At 43.3% G+C, this 24887-nt stretch overlaps 1 protein-coding gene across 2 annotated transcripts in view; it reads right to left on the reverse strand.

Moving 5' to 3' along the window:
• The window catches only part of LOC141088279 (inter-alpha-trypsin inhibitor heavy chain H3-like), a 159078-nt gene that overhangs the window by 24292 nt on the left and 109899 nt on the right, over nucleotides 1–24887 (reverse strand). For both annotated transcript variants that reach the window (XM_073574297.1, XM_073574296.1), the window contains 4 exons: nucleotides 20976–21008; nucleotides 14643–14756; nucleotides 4342–4549; nucleotides 3615–3787 (listed from right to left, as the gene is read on the reverse strand). In XM_073574297.1, coding sequence (XP_073430398.1) covers nucleotides 3615–3787; nucleotides 4342–4549; nucleotides 14643–14756; nucleotides 20976–21008 — 528 coding nt within the window. The remainder of the gene's footprint in view (nucleotides 1–3614; nucleotides 3788–4341; nucleotides 4550–14642; nucleotides 14757–20975; nucleotides 21009–24887) is intronic.

Genomic DNA, 24887 nt, shown 5'->3' on the forward strand with positions numbered 1-24887 from the left:
ACAGCTGGTAGGGCTCTTTAAGGTTCCTGAAGGTGTGAAAATGACCTCTGCAAAGTACTGTATATAGAGTTTCTGACTGACAGCTGTCTTCCATGGTGTAAAAAGCAGAAATGTGCCTTCAGGAGCAAAATCCTCTTCATGCATGACAATGCACCATCTCATGCTGCAAAGAATACCTCTGAGTCATTGACTGCTATGGGCATAAAAGGAGATAAACTCATGGTGTGGCCACCATCTTCCCCTGACCTCAACCCTGTAGAGAACCTTTGGAGTATCATCAAGCAAAAGATCTATGAGGGAGGCAGTTCACATCAAAACAGCAACTCTGGGAGGCTTCATGCAAAGAAATCCAAGCAGAAACTCTCCAAAAACTCCCAAGTTCAATGGATGCAAGAATTATGAAGGTGATGTCACAGAAGGGTTCCTATGATAGCATGTAACTTGGCCTGTTAGGATGTTTTGTAGTTAAATAGCTTTTTTGTTCAGTGAATGTGACCTCCTAATGCTGCAAATTCCACAAATGAACATTTTCAGTTCTTTAAAACAGATCAAATGTTTAGAAATTCTAATGTGCCTAATAATTTGGAACAGTGCAATTTGAGTTTTTATTCATTTTGGAGATTATACTGTTATCATTGGGAGGTTTCTTCAATAAAATTTGATGTATATTCTAATGGGTGATGACTTTTATTAGACTGACTGTCATTTGTACTGACTATTTAGGAAAATCATAGAAAAATATCATTTGCATAATAATTTGGAACACAGTGTAATTCCACACCAAACATAAAAAAGAGGGTGGACAAAAGTATTGGCACTGTTTAAAAAATCATGTGATGCTTCTCTAATTTGTGTAATTAACAGCAGCTGTAACTTACCTGTGGCACCTAACAGGTGTTGGCAATAACTATATCACACTTGCAGCCAGTTGACATGGATTAAAGTTGACTCAACCTCTGTCCTGTGTCCTTGTGTGCACCACATTGAGCATGGAAAAAAGAAAGAAGACCAAAGAACTGTCTGAGGACTTGAGAAACAAAATTGTGAGGAAGCATGAGCAATCTCAAGGCTACAAGTCCATCTCCAAAGACCTGAATGTTCCTGTGTCTACCGTGCGCAGCGTCATCAGGAAGTTTAAAGCCCATGGCACTGTGGCTAACCTCCCTAGATGTGGACGGAAAAGAAAAATTGACAAGAGATTTCAATGCAAGATTGTGCGGATGTTGGATAAAGAACCTCGACTAACATCCAAACAAGTTCAAGCTGCCCTCCAGTCCGAGGGTACAACAGTGTCAACCCATACTATCCGTCGGCATCTGAATGAAAAGGGACTGCATGGTAGGAGACCCAGGAAGACCCCACTTCTTACCCCGAGACGTAAAAAAGCCAGGCTGGAGTTTGCCAAAACTTACCTGAAAAAGCCTAAAACGTTTTGGAAGAATGTTCTCTGGTCAGATGAGACAAAAGTAGAGCTTTTTGGGCAAAGGCATCAACATAGAGTTTACATGAGGAAAAAATTTGTATTCAAAGAAAAGAACACGGTCCCTACAGTCAAACATGGCGGAGGTTCCCTGATGTTTTGGGGTTGCTTTGCTGCCTCTGGCACTGGACTGCTTGACCGTTTGCATGGCATTATGAAGTCTGAAGACTACCAACACATTTTGCAGCATAATGTAGGGCCCAGTGTGAGAAAGATGGGTCTCCCTCAGAGGTCATGGGTCTTCCAGCAGGACAATGACCCAAAACACACTTCAAAAAGCACTAGAAAATGGTTTGAGAGAGATCACTGGAGACTTCTAAGGTGGCCAGCAATGAGTCCAGACTTGAATCCCATAGAACACCTGTGGAGAGATCTAAAAATGGCAGTTTGGAGAAGGCACCCTTCAAATATCAGGGACCTGGAGCAGTTTGCCAAAGAAGAATGGTCTAAAATTCCAGCAGAGCATTGTAAGAAACTCATTGATGGTTACCGGAAGCGGTTGGTCGCAGTTATTTTGGCTAAAGGTTGTGCAATCAAGTATTAGGCTGAGGGTGCCAATACTTTTGTCTGGCCCATTTTTGGAGTTTTGTGTGAAATGATCAATGTTTTGCTTTTTGCTTCATTCTCTTTTGTGTTTTTTCATTTAAGACAAATTAAATGAAGATAATAATACAAAAGAAATTGTGTTTACAATCATTTTCAGGAAGAAACTGAGTATTATCTGACAGAATTGCAGGGGTCAATACATTTGGCCACAACTGTACTCACATACACACACACGTACTCACATACACACACACGTACTCACATGCACACACACACACACGTACTCACATGCACACACACGTACTCACATACACACACACACGTACTCACATACACACACACACGTACTCACATACACACACACGTACTCACATACACACATGTACTCACATACACACATGTACTCACACACACGTACTGACACATACTCACATACGTACTCACATACACACACACGTACTCACATACACACACGTACTCTCACACACACGTACTCACACACACACTCACATATACACACACATACTCACACACGTTCTCACATACACACACACACTCACACACACGTACTCACACAGGTACTCACATATACACACACACATGTACTCATATATACACACACGTACTCACATATACACACACAAATGTACTCACATATACACACACGTACTCACATATACACACGTACTCACATACACACACACGTACTCACATACACACACACGTACTCACATACACACACACACGTACTCACACACACACGTACTCACATACATACATACACACACACCTACTCACACATATGTACTCACACACACATACGTACTCACACACGTACTCACATACACACACACGTACTCACATACACACACACACGTACTCACACACACACACACACGTACTCACACACACACGTACTCACATACATACATACACACACACCTACTCACACATATGTACTCACACACACATACGTACTCACACACGTACTCACATACACACACACGTACTCACATACACACACACACGTACTCACACACACACACACACGTACTCACATACATACACACACACGTACTCACATACATACATACACACACACCTATTCACACATATGTACTCACACACACATACGTACTCACACACACGTACTCACATACACACACACATGTACTCACATCTCCAGCACAGGCCGCAAACCACCCTCTTTCCTGCCGGCTGTGACTGCACGGAGGTGGGTGGGCAGACAGCTGAGGGACACACAAACACGTACACACACATGTACTCACATACACACACACATGTACACACACATATGTACTCACACAAACACGTACTCACACACACACACACCCCACTCACACACTTCCCTCCCAATCCGATAGCATTGGGCACACCTCTAGTTTTCTCATAAATGCTGGAAAGCTTGAGAGAAAGATATACCGGGCTGCAATCATGCAGCCAGGTTCTGATTCACGTTGTCTGTGCCTTGGCCAGCATGAATCAGGTGCCACATGCCCTTTAAGAGGAAAATAAAAACACAATTATAAGCACTAAGGATTAAATTCAATGGAGGAATAATGGTTACCTAGCAGTCCATGGACTCCTTCAGTGAATTTATGGTCATCTAATGTGTAAAAACCTAAGAAATCCTTGTGTACAGGATGACCTTTCCACACTTCATGCAGAATAATAACAAATGTCGCTCCTTTTCCGAATGAAATGGTCACATTGCTTTTTTTGTTGACTTCCAGATTAAACCTGTAAGCATATAAAGAAAGTAATAAATAATATATGATAATATACAGAAATAATATTGTACATGTATTGGACTACAGTTTTCAGGCCCCAATTATAGGGGCAGATTTATCAAAGCTGTCCAAAAGACAAACCGTCTTTGTTTCCCCTAACAGCCAATCACAGTGCAGCTTTCATTTTACCAGAACTGTTTAAAAAATGAAAGCTGAGCTCTGATTGGTTGCTGTGGGTCACATGCAATTTTTCTTTTAGTAATTTTCAATAAATGAGGCCTTCTGCTTCCAAGGGTCACTTAAAATGTGTGCCGGCGTTTCTGATGTTTTAATAGTCAAATTATGAGCTGTGTTAGGAGGGAGGATGCAGTAGGTCATCCCAGGTTCTGTCATGTAGAAATGAACATGGCTGACCAGTGAAATAGATCACTCAGCAATGAAGGCCCCAAGTGTGAAGTTATGTTCGATGGTCAAAACATTTTTGGAGATGGACATGCAAAGATCAACTGATCATTGGGGCACCTTATTTCTCAAAGTGGGCTGTAGACTAAGAACATGTCTTACCCTTCCTTGCTTATAGAGGCCGTTTTCTTCCATGACAGCGTTCTGTTGCTGTTGTAAGGGTACATGACTGTGATTTTCTCAGTAGTCACCTCAATTCCCATTTTCATTTCTATGTTTATAATCCCAATTCTTCCAAAATAAGTTTCACTTGATGTGACCTCATTGTCCGTATTCTTGTTTCCGATAAGTTCTCCATTAACTGCAATACCTAAAAAAAGAACAAAAAATTGGTTTCAGGGTTATTTTATTTTAATAAATGAGGCAAACCTTTTGAAATAGGAAGGCTATGGGTACATGGAGTTTTTCTAGCAGTTTTCGGATCACAAACTGAGGGGACCTTTTAAAATCCTCCTCCAAATCTTAATCGACATATGACGCACTGGTACATCATATGCCAAATCCCTGACTTTGATGCGGGCTCGCACGCCTAGCCTGCATCTTCCCGAGCACAAGATGGCTTATTTAATCAGCCATCATGTGCCGTGGGTTGGATCTGAACTCAGCCAGTGGCTGTTATTCTGTTAAATCCCTCTGTCAATCTCTGACGGCGGCATTTAACACACGCCGGCAGTGAGGCACGTCATTCCACCTGCCTATCAGCAAGTCTTTGACATGATCGTGTGGCGCTGATGGGTTATCATGACAGCCAAGGGTCTGCTGAAGACCCCCATGCCTGTCACTCCTAACTTCCTGTGAAAGCCAGCTTTTGACTGGTGTTCATAGGAGATCGCGATTTTCCCTATACATAGCAGTGCTGATGCCCTGTTATGTATAGTACAAGCTATCGAAAGACTACAGCTTCAAGTCCTCTAAGGGAACTATTAAATGCAAGCAGATAGGGCGTATCCAGCACATGTACCGCGGATATTATATTAAAAACATTTATTTAAATAAAGAGATTAAAAAATGAACATCCTTTTTAAAAATAAGCGCTGATCAGAGGCAAGCACAACTGATGCGTTTTGAACTATGCGTTCTTGGTCATAGTAGAAAGGAAAAACTTGACTAAGTTTGTCCTGATGAAGGGGCCCTGTGTGATGCCGAAACGCGTTGACTGTAACCTGTTCCAATAAATGATTTGATTTTAAGAAGTTTTCATCTCAGCAGCGCATAATTGATACCTCCCTTCATTTTTCCTTTCTACCAGTAGTCGTCCGCACAACAGGTATCTGTGCAGCAGCTGTTACATATTGTTCATGTGTTGCCATTAAGCAACTTGCCAAGGTGAAAGTTTCTCACTTTTTATGACACCCTATTGTCATTGGATTAGAGCCTGTTGCGATTTATCTCTTCCCAGTTTATTCCTGTGTTAATCCCTTGGTCATAGTAGACCATAGTTCTCTTTCGCTGGGCGTTTATACATAACTAGATGGAGGCCCGATGCTATTGCATCGGGAGGGCGGTAATGTCACGATAGGGGCAGGCTTTGCAGCGTTGAGAATCTCTCCCCCCATGTGCTCACCCACCTATCCACTCTCTCTTTCCCCATGTGCTGACTTCTCCCGTCTGTGTTCTGTTCTTTGACCTGTCTACCTCATGTGCTATCCCCCTTGTCTGCTGTCTCTCTCCATGCTGTGCTGTGTTCTCCCCTCATGTGCTGTCCCGCTTGAGCTGTCTCCCCCCTGTGCTCTGTGTTTCTCACCCCTGTCTGACGGTGTACAGAACATACCACAGCTCCTGGGCAGGGGAGGAAGCAAAAGACAATACTGACATTACAGCAGGAGATCGCAGAGGATACATTTTGTGAGGTAAAATATTGTTTAAAAACAATCAGTGAAATACAGTATTTTACCTCACAAAATGAATCCTCTGTGATCCCCTGCTGTAATGTCAGTAATGTCTTTTGCTTTCTCCCCTGCCCAGGAGATGTGGTATGCTCCGTACACAGACACAGACAAATTTTAAAATGAACTTTTGTTCATGGGAAAACCCCTTTAATGTGACCGGCTTCCTCTGCCTGTAGACACGTCGCGCATCTGCCACCGGGATCAGCCGAATGATTCACTGCGCCTGCGTGGAATTAGGCACAGTGCAACGGTGTTCCGCTGGTGGTACCACGCAAGAGGCTGCATGAGTGTGTGAGTGACTGTGTGTGAGTGTGAGTGTATGTATGTGAGTATTTGAGTATGTGAGTCTGAGTGTGTGAGTCTGAGTGCGAGTCTGAGTGTGTGAGTCTGAGTGTGTGAGTGTGACTGTGAGTGTGACTGTGAGTGTGTGAGTGTGTGTGTGAGTGTGTGGTGAGTACGGTGTATAGAGTGTGTGTTTGTGTGGAGTGACGGTGTTCCGGTGGTGGTACCACGCAAGAGGCTGCATGAGTGTGTGAGTGACTGTGAGTGAGTATGAGAGTGTGAGTGTGTGAGTGTGAATATGTGAGTGTGTGAGTCTGAGTGTGTGAGTCTGAGTGCGAGTCTGAGTGTGTGAGTCTGAGTGTGTGAGTGTGACTGTGAGAGTGTGTGAGTGTGTGTGTGTGAGTGTGTGGTGAGTACGGTGTATAGAGTGTGTTTGTGGTGTGACGGTGTTCCAGTGGTGGTACCACGCAATAGGTACCCATTGTAGAGACTTTGCCGTCCTTTGTCCGCGACACAATGGACGTCCTGGCACAGGTTTACGGCATCCTTGTGGAGAAAGATATGCTTTTGGTGACTGCTGACATGGAGTCTTTGTATACGTGCATCGACCACTCCCATGGCCTGGAGGCGGTCCGCCTCTTCCTGGTGTCGTTCGATCTGGACGGCTCTTTGTGTGAGCTAATCCTTGAGCTGCTGTGCTATGTCCTTACCCACAACCTTTTTGTCTTTAAAGACAATTTCTACCTACAGAGGTGCGGCACGGCCATGGGCGAGGCCTGTGCGCCCCCTTATGCTAATCTCTTCCTGGGTTCCTGGGAGAGATCCTTGTTTGGCGACGCGGGCGCGCCAGCCGCCTCCCATGTCCTGTGCTGGCTTAGGTATATTGATGATGTTCTGTTGTTGTGGGACGGGACGGCGCAGCAGCTCGGGGATTTTATGACCTATTTGTATCAAAACTCTTTTAACATCCACCTGACCTATGCGTATAGTAATAACAAAGTGGATTTTCTGGACATCTCCTTGGAGGTTGACTCCACACGTCACTTCCGAACGGATGTTTTCAGAAAACCCACATCAGTGAATTCATTAATCCATGCTGGGTCAGCTCACCATCCTGCTACAATTAGGGCAGTCCCGGTCGGACAATGTCTCAGGATGAGACGGCTCTGCTCCTCTGATAGTGCCTTTGTAGGTCGGGCTGGTGATCTGAAACACCGTTTCAGGGCCCGTGGTTACAGTGGTACGTGAGGTTTGGTAATCCGTCCACACTTGCAAGTGCATGGTGGTTAAATGTCTAAGCATGCAACTGGTATTCAAATTTCTCAGATTTTTCCCTCGGCTAAAGGTCTTTGCGCACTTCTTACAGATAACCTTTGCCTGATCATTAGGATTTTGTTCAAAAAAGTGCCACACTGCACTCTTCCTACTATGGAAGACATTTTGAGGCCTTGTACGCTGTGCTATTTTGACCATCTGGCCAAGCTGTCCTGCAACTCTTTTGGTTTTTGTAACCCGTTTTTGGACTGCTCCGGGCCTGCCAGATAACAGCTGTTGCGATGTCGATGCCTGCTGCGGATGCTCCTCCTCCTCTTTTGAGCTATTGGCAGCGGCACCCTCTTCCCCCAATGGATGCCAATCTGGGTCAACAACTGGGTCATCCGTCACCTCCTCTTCAATGTCATGTGCACCTTCCTCTGTGTCACCGTGTATGGTGGTATAGTATGCGGGATGGGGCACATGAGTTTCATCAGGTTCAGATTCTGGCTCAGTACACTGCGAGGACAATGTAGTGCTCTGAGTTAATGTACCAGCAGATAAATCTAGCAGTGGCTGTGCATCAGTGCACTCCATGTCAGATTCATCTTGGCCTGGGTAATTAACGATTTGACTTGATAACCCAGGCATGGTATGAGAAAAGAGCTCCATGGAGTAATCTGTAGTGTGGCCTGCCGCATCCTTCAGTTTGGTAGGGGTGAAGGACACACGGAAAGGTGTTGTTCCTGACCAGGAGCCTCCACTGACGATGCAGTGCTTTTATTTTTTGAAAGTTCAGAAGAGGAGGCGATAGAGCTGGAGGCTGTGTCAGCAATGTAAGACAAAACTTGTTCCTGAAGCTCTGGCTTTAAAAGCGGTTTACCTACTCCCAGAAAAGGGAGCCTATGAGGCCTTGTGGAGCCAGACAATGGCGCAGGCTCACCACCTCCTGCCTTAGGTGCTATTGTGCTTTTGCCACTACCAGCAGAAGCACCACCACCAACACCACTATCAGGACCAGCTGGCAACCCTGACCCACTTCCACAGCCTCTTCCACCATACTTCTTCATTTTTTTGAAAAAGGTACCCAAAATAACAACAGCTATATGGTACTGTAAAACAAGGTAAAGGCTGTATATAGTATTGGTGAGAATTTGCAGCTCACTGTAGATTGGAGGACGCTGAACTATTGTCTCAGGGCCAGGACAGATTACACCGCAATGTGACAGTAAGAAATTGGCTGCTGTATAAGAAGGCCGAAGTTGTATATAGTATTGGTGAGAATTTGCAGCTCACTGTAGATTGGAAGACGCTGAACTATTGTCTCAGGGCCAGGACAGATTACACCGCAATGTGACAGTAAGAAATTGGCTGCTCTATGAGAAGGCCGAAGCTGTATATAGTATTGGTGAGAATTTGCAGCTCACTGTAGATTGGAGGATGCTGAACTATTGTCTCAGGGCCAGGACAGATTACACCGCAATGTGACAGTAAGAAATTGGCTGCTGTATGAGAAGGCCGAAGCTGTATATAATATTGATGAGAATTTGCAGCTCACTGTAGATTGGAGGACGCTGAACTATTGTCTCAGGGCAAGGACAGATTACACTGCAATGTGACAGTAAGAAATTGGCTGCTGTATGAGAAGGCCGAAGCTGTATATAGTATTGGTGAGAATTTGCAGCTCACTGTAGATTGGAGGACGCTGAACTATTGTCTCAGGGCCAGGACAGATTACACTGCAATGTGACAGTAAGAAATTGGCTGCTGTATGAGAAGGCTGAAGCTGTATATAGTATTGGTGAGAATTTTCAGCTCACTGTAGATTGGAGGACGCTGAACTATTGTCTGAGAGCCAGGACAGATTACACCGCAATGTGACAGTAAGAAATTGGCTGCTGTATGAGAAGGCCGAAGCTGTATATAGTATTGGTGAGAATTTGCAGCTCACTGTAGATTGGAGGATGCTGAATTATTGTCTCAGGGCCAGGACAGATTACACCACAATGTGACAGTAAGAAATTGGCTGCTGTATGAGAAGGCCGAAGCTGTATATAGTATTGGTGAGAATTTGCAGCTCACTGTAGATTGGAGGACGCTGAACTATTGTCTGAGGGCCAGGACAGATTACACCGCAATGTGACAGTAAGAAATTGGCTGCTGTATAAGAAGGCCGAAGTTGTATATAGTATTGGTGAGAATTTGCAGCTCACTGTAGTTTGGAGGACGCTGAACTATTGTCTCAGGGCCAGGTCAGATTACACCGCAATGTGACAGGCAGAAATTGGCTAGTCTATGACAAACTACAAGGTGTATATAGATTTGGGCAGAATTGGAATCTCCCCAGAGTGTAGGTCTGTAAGAACGGACAAACTCCTCGGCTTTTCCTTACAGAGTCACACACAGATAGCTTACATTTGGCCGTGATACCAGCCGGTACACGGTACTGTTTGAGGAGCGTACACGTACACCGCTGTACGGTGTGTGTATGTAAAATTGCAAAGCTCCGTGTTTTTGTATATGGACTGACGCACGCTGTCTGTCTCTAGTTTTGAATGTAATCAAACAGCAAATATACTAAACTGTTTGAAAAACGGACAAAACTATAAGGTGTAGGTCTGTAAGAACGGACAAACTCCTCGACTTTTCCTTACAGAGTCACACACGTATATAGTTTCAATTTGGCCGTGATAACAGCCGTTACACGGTACTGAGAGAGGAGCGTACACGTACACCACTGTACGGTGTATGTAAAATTGTCAAGCTCCGTGTTTTTGTATACGGACTGACGCACGCTGTCTCTCTCTAGTTTTGAATGTAATCAAACAGCAGATATACTAAACTGTTTGAAAAACGGACAAAACTATAAGGTGTAGGTCTCTAAGAATGGACAAACGCCTCGACTTTTCCTTACAGAGTCACACATGTATATAGCTTCAATTTGGCCATGATAACAGCCGTTACAAGGTACTGAGAGAGGAGCGTACACGTACACCGCTGTACGGTGTATGTAAAATTGTCAAGCTCTGTGTTTTTGTATACGGACTGACGAACGCTGTCTCTCTCTAGTTTTGAATGTAATCAAACAGCAGACATACTAAACTGTTTGAAAAACGGACAAAACTATAAGGTGTAGGTCTGTAAGAACGGACAAACTCCTCGACTTTTCCTTACAGAGTGACACACGTATATAGCTTCAATTTGGCCGTGATAACAGCCGTTACACGGTACTGTGTGAGGAGCGTACACCGCTGTACGGTGTGTGAAAAAATGAATGCTCACTACCTCACCAGGACAAAACAATACAATTGGGATTGCTTTTAAAAAAGCAGTTTGAACACCAGTGTGCACACAGCAATGCAGCTAGCCTTAAAAAGCAGCCTAATCAGCACCAGCGCTGCTGCACAAAAGCAAAAATCTTCACCTTTCACTGCACAGTAACTACAGTGAAAAGCGCTATCAGCAGAAGCGTTTTTTTTTTCTTTTGGCCTTCCTAACGCTCTCCCTACAGAATCAGCAGCAGCAGCAGCTCTACCTATTCTGAGATCAGCATAAGAAACATGGCAGTCGGCGTGCACGCCCTTTTATACCCCCTGTGACGGCACTCAAAGCAAGCCAATCACTTGCATGCCCTTCTCAAAGATGGTGGTGACCGATGCCTATGTCATCACGTTGCCCACAGTGTCCGTTCTTCCTGATTGGCTGAAAAAGGGCGCTAAAGCATCTTTTGAAACGCGACTTTGGCGCGATGGTCGTCGACCTCGTGGCCGACATCACGCTAAGGTCGGATTTCGTTTCATGAAACCCGACTTTGGCGAAAGTCGGCGACTTTTGAATTTTTTCGACCCGCTTCGCTCAACTCTATTTATCACCTTTGACTCTCATTTTTCCCATGATGTTTGATATGTTTTTGGAGTGGGTGTAGTTCTTGTATTGGGACAGTCCACCATTGTGTGAACTTGTTTTCCCATTCTTCATGTGTTAACATGCAGCTGGAGGTGTTTTCATCAATAGGTTGGTACCAGCAGCAATTTCCATATTGAAACACCCATCACTTGGGTGTCCCAATATGGCGGTCAGTGAACTGCCTCCGCTTGGAATTCTGGGATACGGTGACATCTGGACAGAACAGGAAATGTAAACATTACAAGGCAATTATATAAATAGATGAAGCTAGGGGATATGACATGGATCACTAATCTATTGTAATAAAACATATTCAATCATTTCTCAAGTCAATTCAGTTTGTTTAGTAAATGTATATTAGAGCTGTTCTAATGTTCAAACCATTTGGTGTTCTACTGTTTAATTTGAGAATCCATAAAGCCTTATATTTTAAACTGCGTGATCTATCCTCTCCTCTTTTGGTAAGGAACTTTTCCAACGGCATTGACCCTGAGGTGAGTAACATCACCATTGTGTTGATATAAAAAATGTTGGGAGGCATCTGATAAACTGTGTGTAGTTTTGATTTGCACGTCATACACATGTTCAGAGATGCGCACGGGCAGGACATCCCAAATATTGCATCCTGCATTTTTCACATGTAATAACATATTTCACGTAGGTGCTACTATAATGAATAAAGTAATTCATTTTATATTCTCTATTATCAGTAGCTGAAACAATTTTTTCCGTGTTATACATATATGGAGAAGTAATTGCACATGTATTGTCATGATGCACTATGCCATAATCTTTGGAAGAGCCAGAAAGTTCCTTGTATGTGGTATTATTCGGTCACTATGTGGTGGTAATATGTGGTCCGACCATGGTGTGATGGTATTTGTCCTTTGAATATGGTATTATTGGTCATTTAAAAAAATGTGTGTGACACATTCCCTTAATGAAAAATAAATAAAAATATATCTAAAAAGTGTATTGAATATTTTAAGAAAATTTCAATAGGTTAGAGTAGAGTAGGGCCCAGCCAAAAGAGTTTACCTTGTCGTGGTGGCAGGCTTAAAAATCTTTTGACTAAAACAAAAGCTGCTGGCTATGTTTGTGATATGGTGTGCGATGTGAACTGTTAATGTGTGTTTGATGAGGACGTGGAGCAAAGTGGAGTTTTTCCAAGAGTGGGCGGTGGCACTGTGGAAGGTCCGAGAAGTTGAGGCAGTGCTAGGGTGGAGCCTGGTCAGAGTCTCAAGGGGGCCCAAAATTTTTGGTGGCTGCCCTGCATGCGAAGATCGCATCACAATCCTCGAACAACCCATCGGCTCTCCTGACCTGAGCATGACAGCTAGGTAGAAATACAAGCTGTCACACTTAGGTCAGGTGAGCTGACAGCCAATCCAAGGATTACGATGTGATCCTCAAGCAACTAGTACGGTTGTCTGACTGCACCCGTAGAATAAATCCATTAACACACCCAATTTTCATTTTTGCACTTTGTTTTTCCTCTCTTTTCATCCAGAAACCATGTACCATATCTTTTATCCTTCTGTCACTGCGTTAATATGAGGATTTGTTTTTTTTGCTGAATGATTCGTAGTTTTGAATTACACCATTTATTTTACTGTACAATGTACTAAACAACAGAATTAAAAATAAAAACAACTGTTGTGATCTGGTGCCAAAAAACACAGTTCAATCATTGTCTTTTGAGGTTGGTTTTTACTGCATTTATTGTGTGATAAATATGGCCGAGCAACATGATTTTCTAAATGATTATGATATAGCGATATCAAACTTGTAATTTTATATTTAAAAGTGTTGTTCCCTTTCAGGTAATGTTTAACCCCTGACTGCTTGTTTGTTAAAAAAAATAACAAACTGTGTTTTGCTCACCTTCCCAGTTTAACAATAACCCTTCACCATTGCTCGTGGGGTCTGGCATAGACTGCAGTGTTGACGTCACGTCGACAGCAGAGCAGCTAATCAATGCCAGTGTAGATGGAATTCACCCTTCAGAGTAGCTGAGCTCTCTAATTTGCTGCTGTGCTGTCAATGTGACCTCAAAGCCACCAACAATGCCAGACACCATGAGCAGTGTTGAAGACTCAGTGGTAGACCAGGGGTGGTGAGTAAAGTGCTGTCTGTTATTTTTTTATAAATTGTGGCTGGGGTCAAATATTATCTGAAAGGTAATAACCCCCTTAAGTGATAAATAAAATAATAAAAAAAATTGCAATTTTCTGAGACTTTTTTTTTTTTGCATGATGAGTGATAGTTTATATTAGTACCAATTGAGGGTACATTTTGGATGGAGGTGTGACAAACAAAAAAAAGGCAAATTTGGCACTTTGATTTTTTTTTTTCTTTAGGACGTTCACTCTATGTGTTAAAGCACCACTCCACCGTTTTTTTGCATTTGCTATTAACCTGCAGATTAACTCTATAATAGCAGGTAAAGACGTTAACAAACTTGACAGTTTTCCATGAAATAATATTATATTTTGATCGATTGGAATTTTGCAGATATCGCGATACAAATGTTTTTTTTTAATTACTACTCCTGCACCATAATAGTACATAATTTAGCGGGAAAAGGTAAATATTGCTGATGGTGTTGACTTGCGATAAAATGTGAGAATTTTTCTGGCGTAAAGCTAAATAAATTTGTCTAAAAGTTGTTGGCCTCGTCTCTCCAATTGCTGTATGAAACATGAGTGACCTGTCAGTCAGGGACAGGAGGCATGCAGTAGGTGGGAAAAGCCAAAGAAGCAGGAGAGATGTAAGTGCAGGGCCAACCCCAATGCACTTACAGTTCATTAGCATATCATTTCTTCTATTGATTTATGCAAAACAGAAAATAGATTTCTACCAGAAAGGTAAGGATTTATTCCGAATTAAGGTGCCTTTATATAAATGTCATTAATTGGGGTCATAAAATCCTGATGACAGATTCTATTTAAATTTCATGCATCATGTTAAGTAATTCAGAATATTCTGCATTCAGATTACATACTGATGTACTGTAACTTTTACCTATAAATCAGAAAATTTAAGAATAATATGGTGAGTTCCATAACATACCTAATTGTTTATCCTCAATAAGATTCAGGATCACACCTGGCTTCTCCTGAATATTGAAGCACAGTGCATCATTCTGTTTTGGAACATTTATCACAAAATGAGGGTCAGAGTCCACTGTAAATAGAAAAAAATAACAAAAACTGAAAACCTATTTATACAAGTCAATGTTGAGAAATTGGTTGAATTACAAAAAAGCACAAATGTGCACACAGTACTAAAGCCCATAGATAAGACAATCATGTGATTATACATATTATAAGAGGGAAAAGTGAGTTTCATAGTGTTTATATTGAAATTACATTACTGACACTTTTGAGATTTCATCTTCTATCATATTATTTGGGGGTAGAAGTGCAGCTGAGTTTAGCTATGTCACATTACAAACCATTGTATCTGCTTTCCTCCTGTCAAAGCAGTGTTGCCTCTGCTGTACTGCTCCTCCCCCCACTCGGACTGCCAGGACATGAAACCTCAAAGATGCCAGTAATGACACTCACTTTATGTTGTGCTCACAGAAACTTGTAATGGTTCTGCAGCGGAGTAAGCCTATCTGTCATTATATAAGAGTTAGTGATAAGCAGTCATAAAGGAGTGCTTAGGAAGCAATCCAGGGGCAGACAAGGATGTCAGGTCTCCACCGCAGCTCCAGCCGAAAACCTCCAATGGAGGACAGGAGCAATGAGAAAATGGAAAACGGTCTTAGGAGCGCAGGACAGAGACTCAGACAAGAGATGGGGTTAAATCACAACGCGGATCCGTCTTCATCTGACGGATCCTCCGTCGAAACGCGTTGTGGTTTAACCCCATCTCTTGTCTGAGTGTCTTTCCTGCGCTCCTAAGACCGTTTTCCATTTTCTCATATCTGTCATTATATGTCTCACTCAGGAGTAGCCTGTTCTAAGCTATAGTGGGGTATTTTCTTCTGTCTCCTGAGCGTTGCTGCCTGCTAATGATTGATAAACGTCACACAGGGGGAAAAAGAACATGCTCCCCTGTAAAAACCCTCTGATAACTCACACTTGGACTTAATAAGAATTAACTCATTAGGTGCCAAATACTTTAATTGCTAATATCTCGGCAATGGAATGGTGACATAAAACAAGCAAAAATGTTTTATTTTGCTCTGCAGTCACTGATGTACAATGTTCAGCATGAAAAAATGTAGTGGAAGGTCCTCTTTAACCCCTTACTGACATATGAGGTAATGGTGACTGTGATGCGTTTTCACAAGCATTGCATACATCTTTGCTGGTAGACAGCTGTGATAATCAGCCATTACCTGCCTCTAACAGCCACGGGTGGAGTGGAATTCAAATGTCTCACACAGCTATAAAAGTAAAAACTTTATAGCCCTTTGAAGAAGGGGAGGAAAAAACGAAAGCGTAAAAATGGAAAATCGCCTGGCCAGGAAGGGGGTTAAAAAACAATATAACTCTATGATCAAGCATGAAAAATACTTACAGTAAAATAGCATCTCATTCTGAATTATGCTCATTCAGGAGCACTTAATTACAGCATCAAGTACTAAAACAGAATATATCATGGACCTGAGGATGTTCAGGTTCGTCGGGTTCATTCGAACTGTAGCCCAAAGTTTGGTTAGGGTACCAGAACTTGGCTCTGAATCCAAACCCCATAGAAGCCAAAGGGGACCCCAACTTTTGTGCTATAAAATGGTGGTAATAAGGGATTGAAAAAGGAAGCAAAATGAGGGTAAGAGCAGGACAATTGCCCTGCAAACAAATGTGGATAGCGAAATGACTTAAGATAACATAGAATAAAAAAAGCAAAAAAGGAGAAAAAGGAGGAGGTAGCAAAACACTGTTTTTTGTTTTTATCTATTTATTTATTTGTTTGTTTTTTTTAATTTGGGGAGGCCCTAAAACATTGGGAATGGCAAATAGAATGAAAAAACTGCAGTTGAGTATAACTGTATGCGGCTGGTATACTTCTCTAGTCGGCCAAAGGTATGGACAAGTCCTGTGGGATCCACGCTTTGTTCATGTCAATGAATGTGAGCATGCCCATATTAGCTGTCGACAAGTGGATGCGCCTGTTTGTGATTACACCCCCTACCTTGCTAAACACACGTTCCAACAGTACACTTCCTGCACGGTAGGCCAGTACCAACAAGGTGTAAAGGCCAAGCTCAGGCCATGTGTACAATTTGGAGACCCAGAAGTTAAATGGGCCAGACCCATCATTAAGTATGTGGAGATGTATGGACATGTACTCTACCACCACTCTGCCTCCTGCTAATACGGACCGTATCAGATGGTGGAGCCAGATGTGGTGTGCTGAAGAATGTATTCCACCTTTCAGTCAGGTTAACCCTCCCTTCCAAGGTCATGCCGGTGCCCCAGCTGTGTTGGCAACTTTGGCGACTTCCTCCTCCTCTTACTTGTGCTTCCCCTGAGCCTCTGCTGTCAGATGGGAACACCGTCAGTATTCCTGTATTTTCTGATCCCGCTCCAGTGACAGAAGTAAGGATGGTACGTTGTCCCTGTAGTGGGGATACAGCAGGGTGGCCACCCAGTAATCAGCACTGGTATCAATCCGGACAACTCAGAGGTCATTGCACAGGCACAGCAACATGTATTGGCTCATTTGTGCCAAGCTTCCCTGAAGCAGCGACAAGCTGTCCACGGTGGGAGGGGGAGGTGTATTGTCTGTCTCCTCTGTATCCCCCCAGCCATGCTCCACCCCGTGAGCTGCTCATATTCCACAACTGTCCCCTGGCTGGACAGTGGTGTACCTGGCCGCTGTTGATATATGAACCTACCCTCTAGCCATGTGTGGACGACTGGCCTGTGAATGGTCCCAGTTCCCCCTCCTCTTCCTCCTGTGCCACCACCTCATCCATCATCGTCTGAAGCATTTTTTCAAGGAGGCATAGAAGTGAGATAGTAATGCTGATGATGGTCTCATTAGTGCTGGCTATGTTGGTGGAGTACCGCAAACAGTGTCACATGGCACACACGTCCCACAAGGAGGCCCACTCATTGGTGGTGTTGTTCCTCAGAGCGACTCACCGTGGCGTGCTGCAGCTGAAATTCCACTATTGCCTTCTGCTGCTTGCACAGTTTCTCCAGCATATGCAAGGTGGAGTTCCACCTTGTTGGTAAGTTGCATATGAGGTGGGGAGTGGGAAGGCAAAAGTGACACTGTAGTACAAACATGCAATCAACAGCACGGTGAGAACGCTGAAAGCAAGCACAGATGGCCTTCACTTTTTGCAGCAGTTCTGATATATTGAGGTAATTTTAAATGAAGCTCTGCACCACCAAATTCAGCACCTGCACCCGGCAAGGGATGTACGTCAAAACGGCAAGGCCGAATCTGCTATGAGATTTCACTCATTATTGCACACCACCAGCCCGGGCTTGAGGATCAGTGGTACCAACTGGATCGTTCTTTTGTTTTATCTCCTCCACTGCTCTTGCATGGTGTGAGATCGCTCCCACAAGCAGATACATTTCAGAACAACCTGCTGTCGTTTCCCCCTGGCTGTGCTGAAGTTGGTAGTACAGATGTTACTCTGACTAGATGAGAAGATGGTGGAAGAAGCAGAGTAAGAGGAGGCAACATACACAGAGAAACGATCAACAATCCTCTGTGGTGGTAGGACATGCGCCAAAATGCCTTCCGCCTCAGGCCCAGCTGCCACTACATTTACCCAGTGGGCAGTTAGGGAGATATAACTTTCCTGCCCATGCTTACTGGCCCAGGTATCGGTGGTTATGTGGACCTTGCTACTAATGGCATTGCGCAGTGCACACCTGATTTTGTCTGCAACATGTTTGTACAGGGCAGGGATGGCCTGCCTGGAAAAGTAGTGGCAACTGGTAACCACGCACTGTGGGACAGCCACTGCCATCTCCACCAGCCAGAATGGCAGCATTTCAAAGGCCAGGAATTTTGAAATGCTGGCACTCAGGACCAGGGCTCGTGGGTGGGTAGGGCGTACGTTCTCTTTCTCACCAGTGTTTGGGGGATGGACAAGTGAATGCTTCCATCGGACGGTGTGAAGATGCTCAAGGACATTGCTAGTGGTACTGCTGTCATATCCTCTCTTTGCTGTGAGCCAGGTGGCCCTTTTGCTTAGGAGGAGGAGGAGGCCTAGACCATAGCAAAAGAGGGAGCAGTTAGAGCCTCAGATCTTTCCTGGTTTTTCAGGTATGTATTCCACTGAAGCTCATTCTTTGAATTCAGATGCCTCGTCATGCAGGTGGTGCTCAGATTAAAGGGATTGTCCTGCCAAAACAGACAAGTCTGCAGTCACTCTGTGTGACTGCAGACTTATGAATCTCCCCAGTGTATGCACTTTGCACGATGGGGATTCACCAGTTTCAGACCCGGGGCCGGAGGGTATGTACAGTATGAGTATTACATACCCCTGGCCAGTGGGTGTGGCCTCACTCTCCATACACTAAGTTACAACCACACACCTTCCCTTGATGACCTCACATGGGGCTGGTCATGGGATGTGGCTTCAGTTTCAGAAAATTCTGAGATTTCCAATTTCCAGGATATCTCTGCCCATGGAGATAACAGGTGGGATATATTACCATCATATATTTTGTCATGATTTTACCGTTACCCAAAGACCAAACTTAACCAGGTTCTTACCATTTATCAGGCAATAATTTAATTGGAGAGATTCTAGTGAACCCACTGCAAAGTGATTGAGTGCGTCACGTCTGTACCCTCACTATGACGCAGAAAATTTATATCTTCTAAACATCAGGTCGAAACAAACCCCAATATTCATAAATTTCCATCAGAGGCAAAAAGCCTGGGAAAGTTCTTTCATCATAGCAGCACATCCTGGAGCAGAGCCTCCTGCTCCTCCCTTAATCAAAGACAACCCTGACCCTATGTCCATTTCCTAGTGATCTGTACACAATGGGGAGTCTGGGATTCCAAAAAGGGGTTTAACTACTTTTGTCACTTCTCAGGCTACTTTCACACTTGCGTTTTTTTGCAGCGCGTTTTTTGCGCACACAAACGCATGAAAAAAACGCATCATGCGTTTGTGTGCGTTTTTTTGCGGGTTTTGGTGCGTTTTTTTGCGCATACGTGCGCATACCAATGAGCACGTATGCGCACCCACAGACTTACAATCGGTGTCTTGCTGTAAAAAAAACGCATTGCGTGCACATGCGTTTTTTGGGGGCAAGTCGGACGCACAAAAAATGCAACAGGATGCATTTTGTGCGCCCGAGAGCACACTACAAAAAAACGCATGCGCATAAAAACGCATACAAACGCATGGGTATGCGCACATAAGCGCATCCCATGCAAAATATAGGAAAAAAATGCATGCGTTTTTTGCGCTAAAAACAGCGCAAAAAAAAGCAAGTGTGAAACCAGCCTTAGCTATATGTAATTTCCTCACTTCCCACATGTCAAGCATTTGATTCTGCTACAAGGAGGCTTGTACTGTAGATTGTGATTTCTTTTTCCTACTGCAATTCTGTGTGAGAGAAGAGGGGGGGTGAATGCCCCCTCAATGGGGATGTGTTATGGAACTTAATGTTTTCTACGACACATACATACATTTATAAAGTAATTTAATGTATAAACCTATTAATATTTTGGAAGTGTCACATCTCTTCCAGGACCTGCTCCTGTGACGTTTGCTTCTATCAGTAGACGTAATCGTTCTGTTACTGGCAAAGGTGATGGAGAAACAATTGAGACCATCAACTCTGGGTGGCACAGGCTCTTTCCAGCCATTGAGACTCAGATTGCTAGGACCTGTTGTGCCCTTCAGTCTAGCAGTATGGGTGTGTGTGCTGTACAGCTGGACCAATCAGCTCCCTGCTATAGCCAATAGAACAGTACAGTACCACGTCCTACTAATACACCCAGCTTACTGCTCGGAGCTGCCTGATATAGCGGATTTACTCTGGTTCAGTCCCTGTGCTTTCAGATCCTTCTTAGTTTGCTTGTATTTCTCTTGTCTGACCGCAGCCCAATTCCTGACCATTCTTTAATTTTTTGATTTAATACTTTGATTGCCCTCCTGGTTCTGACCCAGCTACCTTAGCACTTGTGCCAGACTGCATCATTGACCAGCGCTGACTCAGTGGACCCTGTGCAACTCCATATGTCTGTACATAGGTTAAAGGGTGAAGGCCAGGGCTCCCCCTGGAATTTGGTAAAGGTGAACAGAGTGGCTTGAACGAAGTCTGTTAATGGTAGCCATATTTAGAACTGCCAGGCGACAACTCGCAGAGCCCTATTGTAGAATGTTGCATAGAACAGTAATACGGCCATGTGCATGATGCTTAGCATTGGTTTTTTTTTAAATCATAAAGAATATCTTACCAAAAGCTGGAGGCTGATATGAAACTTTCTGATCTAGGGAAAAAGATAAAAAGCACATTATTATAAACCTATTACTTACAGCAAAGCTTTATCACTAAAAAGTGTTGGCTATCAGATGTCTAAATGTAAAATCTATTTTTCAGCCTCCTACTTATCCTGCTGGCCTATTAATGTTGTTGCTCTTTTTCTGGTACATTTTGTTGGAATGCTCGGTACTTGTCCCAGCTCCATGGTTTTCCGAACAGCGATTGCCCACCTTCAGTTCCTCTTAGGGTAATAATTATGTTCTATCTGCCTACTGCTTTCTGTTTGCCGGAGGTGTTGCGCTCCTGGTTTACAGTCAGTCCGGTCTAGTGGCATGGTTTCATCACTGGACTGAACTGTGGGCTGGCTAATGCAGCAATTGGAGGCAGCTTTGCCTCTGCAGTATCGAAGGGCAGGGGCACTGAAGCTAGCAAAATCCAGCAAGCGTCATAGCAGTACTTGCAAGCTTTATAGCAAAGAGAATGTAATCACTGTGCTCTATGTCTTAGAGAACATCCACTGCTGATGTAAGACTGCAGGGGTGATCGGTAACCAGAGATGAGAGAGTTTGTTCGGATTTGGTTCCGAATACGATCGGATTCGAATTTTGTTTTTCCAATATTCGTCAAACACAGCCGAACGTCATTAGAGTCAATGGGAGTAGAAATTACCGAATATGTTCGGAACCGATCATAAGACAAACATTCGGCACGAATAGTGTTCGAATATGGCTCGAATATCTCAAAATCAGATTCAGGGACAAAATCCGAACAAATTCGCTCATCTCTATCGGTACCAATGAGCAGTAAGCAAAATAAAAAAATCCTTCATCTTATGAAAATTGAGAGGATTTTTAATAAGAGGAAAGTTGCATAGTTGCTTGTTCTTACAAACTCTTTGCAGTTTCACCAATTTAAAGAGGACCTTTTACATAATGTTTTATATTCAATTGAACACAGGATATAATAGTGACTGCAGAAAGGAATAAAAAAATTTTTTAGTGGCTCTGTTCTACTGGTCTAACCTCCTTCATAATTAGAAAGTGCTGGGAGATTAGAGCACAGATAACTCACACCTTTTGGACAAGGTCCCTATGGGGGGAGAGGCAGCACAGCTGATTTTCACTGTCACATTACAAACTCTTCTATCAGCTCTCCTCCTCTCATAGCACTGTCAGCTTTGCTGTACTGTCCATTCACCTACACTTCCTGTCTGAAGATGATCCACACTTTTGTGTGTTGTACTAAGGAGTAGGACAACTTTGATTGTTCTGCAGTGAGAGCAAAACAAGGTACTCCTGTGTCAGATGTAGACACCCAGCTCTAGTCCCACTGCAGAGAAGGTAGAACAAACATAAGTGTGACTCATTTCTGGACAAGCAGTTTGAGAGAGTGGTAGTACATCATAGCTGACAGTGCTATGAGTGGCAAGGAGCTAAACTCAGTTGCGCTTTCTAAACCTGCAGGAGATTAGACCATTAGATCACAGCTGTATCACTACATCTCACATTGAGAAATCTAAACTATTGTGAGGGCGTGCTCTTTCTCTGCTGTTTTGCTGCCTGCTTATGATTGGGCATCTCATACAGGAAGAAGTACATGCCTCCAGTGAAAACTTCAACTTACAAAAAGCTAATCCATTAGGTCCCAAATTCTTTGATTGCTAATGTCTACACAATGGGAAGGTGAAATAAAAACAAAACATTTTATTCCGCTCTGCGGTCATTATTACCTTGTGTGTCCGGTTTAATATGAACCGTTTTGGTGAAAGGTTCTGTTTAAGAAGTTGAGACAACTCCTTTAAGGTTCCAGGGCTGCAGTTAGATTTATTTATTTTTTTATAAAATTGTCATGGTGTCCATTAGTGAATCTTTTATGGTAGTGTTAAATAGTAGTTATGACCGACTCCCAACAGTTTTTATTTATTTATACTACACATGAGGATTATGTTTGTTAGGTTGCTGGGGTCTGGGATCAGATATTTGTCTTTTATACCTGTCTTTTACGTGGAGCGCATAGCCATTACTTTAATGAGTGGTACCACGTGACCGCTGAACACAGGAAGAAGCTGCTGGCACCGGAGACCATCGGAGAAGCAGGGAAGTGCAGAGACCACGCCAGGAGGGGGTGAGTATGACGGGGAGGACAGAGGAGCCATGTATACAGGGGGAGGACGGGGGAGCCATGCATACATGGGGAGGACGCCGAGCCATGCATACAGCAGGGGGAGGACGGAGGAGCCAAGCCTACAGCAAAGGGAGGACGGAGGAGCCATGCATACATGGGGAGGACGCCGAGCCATGCATACAGCAGGGGGTGGACGGAGGAGACATGCATGCAGCAGGGGGAGGACGGAGGAGCCATGCATACAACAGGGGGAGCCACACATACCAGGACATACTCGAGTATATACGGTAGGTAAAAAAAAAACAACATTTTTTTTTTAATATGTAAAAAAAATTACAAAATAATAATAATAAAATGCACTGATAAATACACATTTTTATTTTAAAAAAATTAAATAAACAAAAAAGTATACATGTTTGGTATCGCCACGTCTGGAACAATCCGATCTATAAAAGTGTCACACTAGTTAACTCTTTCAGTGAATGCCGTAAAAAAAAGTACCAAATTATGCTTTATCATCATACCACTTGGAAAACGTGGTATAAAACGCCATCAAAAAGATGAATGTAAATAAAAATAGTAACACTGAAAACGCCATCTTGTTTCGCAAAAAACAAACCGCCTTACAGCTCCATCAGCGGAAAAATAAAAAAGTTATAGCTTCCAGAAAAAAGCAATGCAAAAATAATTATTTTTTTCTATAAAAGTTTTTATTGTGTAAAACCGCCAAAACATAAAAAATATAACTGTGGCATCTCTGTAATTGTACTAACCCGAAGAATAAAACTGCCTTTTCAATTTTACCACACACAGAACGGAGAAAAATAAAATTCCTAAATTGCTGGTCTTTGTTCATTCTGCCTTCACAAAAATCGGAATAGAAAGCGATCAAAAGATGTCATGTGCCCGAAAATGGTACCAATAAAAAATTCAGCTTGTCCCGCAAAAAAACAAGCCCTCACATGACTCTGTGGGCCGAAATATGGAAAAATTATAGCTCTCAAAATATGACAATGCAAAAACTTCTTCTCGCCAAAAATTATCCTGTGCTCTACGCTGTGCGCTTGCATCAGGATTTCAATGTAAATCTCTGAAATACAGACTCTGATTCAGACAGAACCACTGGATGAAGACTCCCTATAATGATGAAAATGGAGGCACTGTGAGCGCCAAACGACCTGTGATCCAGCAGTGTCCGTCTTTTTTGTCGTGCATAAAAACGCATTCCACCATAGCTTTTTGCACCTCTGAAAGGCAAGAGGATGCTGAACAGAGGCCAGAGTCCAGAGTAACTCTGCTGCCTCATTATAGTGAATGGATCCCTCATGGGCTTCATCTGTCACGTAACTCGGAGATTTAGATAGAAACATTTAAATGGCGGCATGGTGGCTCAGTGGTTAGCACTGCAGCCTTGCAGTGCTGGGGTCCTGGGTTCAAATCCCACCAAGGACAACATCTGCAAGGAGTTGTATGTTCTCACCGTGTTTGTGTGGGTTTCCTCCCACATTCCAAAGGCATAGTGATCGGGAATTTAGATTGTGAGCTCCAATGGGGACAGTGTCAATAATGTTTGTAAAGCGCTGTGGAATTAATGGCGCTATATACGTGAGTAAAATAAATAAATAAACCCCAAAGTATGTGCTCAGCATAGAGCGCCGGATAAATGTGATCACAAATGTTATGAAAAATGTTCCCAATAAAAGCTTCAACTCAATCCACAAAAAAGTCCCCACTTCGGGTTTGTCATCTGTTAACAGAAATA

Source organism: Dendrobates tinctorius, unplaced genomic scaffold (assembly GCF_039654945.1).
Source record: "Dendrobates tinctorius isolate UK_male_01 unplaced genomic scaffold, ASM3965494v1 ptg000038l, whole genome shotgun sequence".
Lineage (NCBI taxonomy): Eukaryota > Metazoa > Chordata > Amphibia > Anura > Dendrobatidae > Dendrobates > Dendrobates tinctorius.